This window comes from Mya arenaria, chromosome 9, assembly GCF_026914265.1.
Source record: "Mya arenaria isolate MELC-2E11 chromosome 9, ASM2691426v1".
Lineage (NCBI taxonomy): Eukaryota > Metazoa > Mollusca > Bivalvia > Myida > Myidae > Mya > Mya arenaria.
In genome coordinates this window covers 71,203,416-71,210,202 of record NC_069130.1, presented here as the reverse complement: position 1 = coordinate 71,210,202, position 6,787 = coordinate 71,203,416, and the positions used below count along the sequence as shown (strand labels likewise).

At 46.1% G+C, this 6,787-nt stretch overlaps 1 protein-coding gene across 1 annotated transcript; it reads left to right on the top strand.

The window, feature by feature from the left end:
- Window positions 1-442: 442 nt before the first annotated feature.
- LOC128246339 (uncharacterized) lies at window positions 443-3,974 on the top strand. The gene is made up of 4 exons (XM_052964529.1): window positions 443-572; window positions 791-1,660; window positions 1,961-3,571; window positions 3,916-3,974. Exons 1-4 carry the CDS (start codon window positions 443-445, stop codon window positions 3,972-3,974), a joined length of 2,670 nt encoding a protein of 889 aa, XP_052820489.1.
- Window positions 3,975-6,787: the final 2,813 nt, after the last annotated feature.

Here is a 6,787-nt window from a genome sequence, read left to right as displayed (position 1 = left end):
GTAATAAATTAACAGGCATCGATTTTATATTGAGTTCGTAAACAACTTTATACTGATAATACTATTTAACTGTCTTACTCCGACGTTTTGCTGTGTACGGTGCTGCTGATTACTACTGTATATTATATCTGATGTTTGATGTCTTGATGCATATATTTATTTGCTCCAAAAATAAAACGTAAAACGTTCATTGCGTCGTCATTTTGTCTAGGTCGTAACATTTATTGCTTCAAATACTTGGTCACCCTAAAAGGGACAGTTGATAGCGTCGACGGACCACGGGGCTAGGTCGTAACATTTATTGGTGGCAGCGGTGGGATCTGTTATAATAGCAGATCCAACGATATGAACTACGCCAGACGAAGGGGGTTGTAACATAGTCACGTACTAGACGCGATAGGTCAGGGGTTTAAAATTATCAAGAGTTAAAGGAGTTCGCGTCATGACTGATCCAAGGGAGGTCGATAGCGGGGAGGTAATATTTAATAACCCAGAGGCGGCCGACGATGCCGACGAGTATGCCACACTGGACTCCACGTCCGAGGCCGGGTCTACAACCAACGCCCCGCCAGGTGACGAGGGGCCATTACGCGAGGTGTTATTATGGTAGGTGTCACGGGGGTTTTGAAGGACCTCGTTAGGGAGTTACAGTCCATCAAAAGAGGGATGGCTAAGTGTAAAGATGGGTCGGGAGAGACGAGCACATTTTGCACAAATAACAGCAATGTAAGTGAGTATGACAGTAGTAATTCAAGGAACAATCGCAAAGAAGGAAATACGCATATTTCAGGTCAGGCCCTTAATGCAGATGCTCCATCTTATGTGCGCTGGGGGACGACGTACTACGGCGCCGGCCGAACGAAAAGGGATGTTGACCACACGTGTGATGCGGGTAATCCGACAGGGACACCATATGGCTACAACGCGACGGGGTCGACGCAACGGGAGGAATATGCGGTATCAAGCTCCACGAACACGAGAGCAGGCGGAAGTAGTTGGGAATCGGACCGGATGTACCACGGGCCATACACGCAGCCTGATAGGATACGCGGCGCCCCCTATTTTCGCGAAGGAACTGCGAGGTACCCACCAGTTAAGTTGCCGGTGTTCACTGGTGAAGAAGACTGGGCCACCTGGCTGACGCAGTTTGAAGCCATAGCCGGTCGTTTCCGCTGGTCCGAAGACGAGAGGCTTGATCAGCTACTGCCTAGGCTGGTGGGGGCAGCAGCACAATTTGTATTTTTCCAATTAAAGCCTAACACAGTGAATGACTACAAAGAACTTATTATTGAGCTAAATAGTAGGTCCAGGGCTGTTAAAACAGCAGCCCGGTCATATGCCGCTAAATTTAGCAGACGGACGCAACGACAGGGGGAGACAGTAGAGGAGTACGCATCAGACCTCAAAATGCTGTACGACAAGGCCCACGGGTTTAGAGACCGGAAGACGAGGGACGAGGACTTCGTGCGGCGGTTCTTGGACGGGGTCGCAGACGAGGAAATGCGGTTCGAGCTGGTGTTTAATAAAGAACCTAGGACGGTCGATGAGGCAGTTTACTTTGCAGTCAATTGGTTACAGATTCGGGGAAGAGATAGAGCTGACAGAAAAGGGCGTTATCAAGCAAGAAGAGCATACCGGCCGCAGTGGGACAAGCATAATGGTGACCATAGGGGACACCTCAAGACAGTTCAATGGACAGAGGAAAGAGAATGAACGGGGGACAGATCAAAAGCGAGATGAGCTGCAAAATAATCTACTGAAAAAACTGATAAACCGGCTCGAACGTTTGGAAGGTCACGTTAGCGCTGACACAAAGAAATTAGACACCAAAAAGAAAGTTGAGTGTTATAACTGTCACAAGCAGGGTCATTACGCACGTGAATGTCCGGACCGGAAGGAGCGAAAGGTAAATACCAGCCGACCGCTGTCAAGCCAAAATGAAAACCGTTTAAACGACCAGGGACCGCCCCGAATGGCCTAGGGGAGGTCCACATTAGCAGTAAAGCAGGCCTTAAAGTTACAGCCATAACGCAGCAAGAAGACGGTGAGGGGACGACAGTGGGGAGTGAAAGGGCCGTGAGGAGGAGCTCTATTGCAGATGGGTTATACGTACGAGGGTCTGTTAACGGAGTACCGGTCACGCTCACTGCGGACACTGGCGCCTCACGGACGATACAATCTACACGGGCGTACGAAGCTATACCAAAGGACAAGCGGCCGCCATTAGAAAGGGCGTACTGCTTAGTGAGTGCGGGGGGCAACCCGATTAAGAAGGCAGGTAAAGCCAAATTCAGCCTGAGTTTAGGGACTCTGGAGCTTGAACGAGAGGTTATTGTGGCCGAAGAGGAAGACGACGCTCTACTGGGGTATGACATCCTAAGGGGAGGGAAGAGCGGTCCCGCAGACATTCTGCTTAGCCAAAATAAAATACGTTTAGAGGGAGTTGATGTGCCAGTATTTCAGGTGGAGCGGGACAGGAAAACCAGACGGGTTGATGTAGCCGACGACATCAGCGTCCCTAGACTTGCAGAGTCGGTGATAAGTGTGTATGTAGAAAGGTACGAAGAAGATGACACCGTGCAGGCTGATTTTATTGTTGAACCAGTAGATAACTTTAGGGACAACTATCCATTACAAATGGCCGCTACTCTAGTGGATGTAAACCAGGGGCCAACTTGTAAAATCAGAATTCTCAACCCATTCCCAAGAGATTTCTTGTTGCGACAGAACGCCGAAATTGGGAGAGCCGAAAGGGTTGAACGAGTGGTCAGTGTGGTTGAGGCCGCTGAGGACGACGATGGTCAAGGGAACATGACGTCAGTGAGAAGAATTAGGCTAGGAGAGAGGTCTTCACCGGGCGTACGAAGATACTTTCAGATACCACTCAAAGAAGAGGATGTTCCAAAGAGCGCTTTCTGTTGCAAATACGGGCACTTCGAAATGACACGTATGACATTCGGTTTAAATAATTCAGCCAGTACCTTTCAGCGCACGATGGAGATTGCACTGCAGGGCCTCCAGTGGGAAACTTGCCTGGTGTACATCGACGATATAATCGTCTACGGGACCACTTTTGAACAGCACATTCACAGGGTGGAGCAAGTACTAGATCGCATGCAACAGGCGGGGTTGAAGCTGAAACACGAAAAATGTAACATGTTGCAGCACAAAGTCCTGTTTCTTGGTCACGTGGTTTCAAATGACGGAGTTCTCCCAGATCCGACCAACATCAGTAAGATAGTCGACTGGCCAGTACCTCAGAACACAAAACATGTGAAACAGTTTGTAGCCACGGCATCTTTTTATCGAAGGTTTGTAAGGGACTTTGCCACCATGGCCCGACCCCTAACGGAACTTACCAAGAAGGACCGGAAGTTTGAGTGGGGAGATGCTTGTCAGACCGCCTTAGAGAATTTGAAAAGGGCACTGACTGGACCGGAAGTAATGGGGTATCCATTGAATGAAGGGGATATCTTCTACCTAGATACGGACGCCTTCGGGGTTGGAATAGGCGCGGTCTTGTCACAAATGCAGAAGGGGAGAGAAAGGGTGGTCGCCTACGCCAGCAGAAGTACGTATAAGGCGGAAAGCAACTATTGTATAACTGAGCAAGAGTTGCTGGCCATAGTTTACTTTATGCAATACTGGGCCGCCATTTTGTGGTTCGCACAGATCACCAAGCTCTGGTCTGGCTGTTTAGCTCAAGGAGCCTAACGGGAAGATTGCAAGGTGGTTGGAAATCCTGTCCCCCTAAGACTTCGCTGTTGAGTATCGTAAAGGGCAACATCACGGCAACGCGGATGGGTTAAGCAGATGTGAAGACCCGAGGGAGTGCCATTGTCACAACGTGGACACGAGTGAGCCGCTCAAGTGTGGCCCTGTGCAAACCTTGCATTTTTATTTTATATTTTGCAGATGAAGGCATCAAACTGCGGTATTATGTGGCAGTGCGCCAGATGTGGCAAACAGGATAGGAAGAACCGGATGGCTGCACACATACTAAAAGACCACAAACCTCTACATCAGGTGCCTTACCACTGCTTGCTGTGTCAGTTCAGATGCCAGGACAGTAGCACGTTAAGAGACCATGTGAGCCGGTATTCACGGCATGTCAACCAGGAGAAAAAACATGAGAAAGCCTATAAATTATGCGCAGTACCTTATCAAAGCAGAGCGACCCATCCACGTCACAAGCCATGACATGTTTCAGGTGGCCGATCGCTTGTCGATAGATCTCCTGAGGGATGATTCTGATGGGGAAAACCAACCACCGAGTATGTGGCCTTCCTGGATGGAGACTGGGTCACCGAGAAACACGAGCGGACCAGTAGGCGCGAAGGGGGATGGGGTGAGCATACCAGACCATGACCAGTTGATACGGGTGTTGGAGTTTGGCGAGACATCAAACGCCGGTGGGTCGTTTCCCGAGCTACGCCCAGCCAACAGAACAATAACACCCCTTACGCGGAAAGACCGCCGACAGGAAACCATGTTAAAACGACCCCGGGAAATGTCATTTTTGGGGGATTGGATGGCCCATCACCGTCAGTCGAAAGAATGGGAACACCCCATAGGGCCCATACATACTCCCGAATCCAGGGTTCTGCCAGGTCGACGGCCGGTAGTTGTGACCAGGTTATTGAGGACACGGCGGTTCTCCCAAGTGCAGGGGACCATCTCGATCCGCTATTTTGTGGGTTTGACGCTCTATCGCCAAGGACACCAGCGAAGACACTGATTATGCCGAAGGGCCTAGGGGGAAGAGACCAAGCGACACAGGCAGGGAGCAGCCGAAAAGAAGACACCTCAACACAAACAACCCTAGAAGACCGCCTGGCTAACGTATTTGAGGCCGGCATGAAGAGAATAACGCAAGCAATCGCTGAGGGGATAAAAGCTATGGTAGGGACACAAAGAGCTGCAGAAGCGACCCTGCAGGAGGTTAAGCGTATTGAGAGGAACGTTCGCTACCTATACAGATCAGTCGCTAAAGATGAGAAGGAAGAAAACACCGAGGAGCCGAAAATCAAAAGCATGGTGATCAAGCGCAAGTCTACCACAGAAGAAGATGACTGTAAACACAAGAAAACTCGATAGAAATGACATTTATTACTGAAATAACAGTTAAAGTGTTCATCCAGTTGTAGTGTTATTTAAGTTGTTCTCTCTATTGTTAATGTCAAGTGCAAAAGTGTTAAAAATGTTTATCATATGTATACCTCATACTATTGATCTCAATGTTATTAAAGGCAGCAGGAGCTTAGCCTCTATTTGGAGGGGGTATTGATAAACCCCGGCATGCGTCACTCCATACTGCATTTATCTTTATTATTGTAAAATATATGTTATTTATACTTACCTTTGTCTATTCAAGGAAAGATATTTTGAAGTTTTCAAACCTTGGCATTTTAGGCCAGTGCTTAGCGCCATCCTGATATCACAGACGGGCTAGCCCTGTGTCCATCATGCCAAGATCATTAATAGTCACTAAGTGCTGTTAGTAATGTTATCCTGGATAAAGTCCATTTTTTTCAAGCATTGTTCATGCAAAATATTTAATAAGTACCAAGTTATTCAGTAAATTATTGATGTACAGGTTTAACATTATTTGCATAACATGTACTGATCTCAAACCTGTTGTTTTATGGCACTAACACAGCAAAACGAAATAACTCTTGTCGAGAATTTCACTAAGTTCACATATTTTCTTTGTAATTCAGCGTGTACACCGCCATTTTACCTTTGAATCTTGGGTAATCCTGAGATAGTTTTTGACCTTTCAAGATTTTAAAACTTGACAAGTTATTCTTACTTGAGCGTTTGAATCATGTCGTTCCACAAGGTGATAATGTCTCTTAGTTAATAATCCATTATTCACATGAAATGCACTGATAATTTATTGTTGTAATCCAGTGTGATGTTTTAAATCCTTTTTCGAAAACTTCATGGTCATTTGACAGTTCGTCCGCCATCTTGAATATTTTACAATGGCTGTCAGCCAATCGGGTCATTTGACCCGATTCTGGGTCATTTTCGGTCGGGTCAATTTGGGTCAGGTCATTTGACCGATATTTTCGGGTCATTTAACCATAGGAGTATATAAGGCCGTGAATTTTCAGTCTCAGGACAGTCGAATTTGGATCATTGAACAAGGTGCCTGCATATTATTCTTAAAAGGTTAAAATCAACCTGAATATTTAAATAGAACACTTAATAAGTAAATTACACTTACAAGTAATAAATTAACAGGCATCGATTTTATATTGAGTTCGTAAACAACTTTATACTGATAATACTGTTTTACTGTCTTACTTCGACGTGCTGTGCCAACGTTCATAGAAGCCAACGCGTTTTGCTGTGTACGGTGCTGCTGATTACTACTGTATATTATATCTGATGTTTGATGTCTTGATGCATATATTTATTTGCTCCAAAAATAAAACGTAAAACGTTCATTGCGTCGTCATTTTGTCTAGGTCGTAACATTTATTGCTTCAAATACTTGGTCACCCTAAAAGGGACAGTTGAAAGCGTTGACGGACCACGGGGCTAGGTCGTAACAATACATTGAAAACTACAGGGATAAGCTCAGTAGTCAACATTTTAGTATACAACCTTTTTCAAAGGCACAATATAACACTTATAAGTTCATAACACAAATATAAAAAAAACGTTATTGGTAAATGTTGGGGAAAGCCATTTACCGAGTTCAGTGAAAATTATGTAAGGACTCAGAACTCATAACACAGTTCTTAACCTGTTAATGATCGCTCAACATCCATCACAT

Coding starts and splice junctions, on each gene's coding strand:
- LOC128246339 (XM_052964529.1), top strand. CDS start 443: ATGACTGATCCAAGGGAGGTCGATAGCGGGGAGGTAATATTTAATAAC. Junction 1,661..1,960: donor GCAGTGGGACAAGCATAATG/GTGACCATAGGG, acceptor TTAAACGACCAG/GGACCGCCCCGAATGGCCTA. Junction 3,572..3,915: donor GGTCGCCTACGCCAGCAGAA/GTACGTATAAGG, acceptor TATATTTTGCAG/ATGAAGGCATCAAACTGCGG.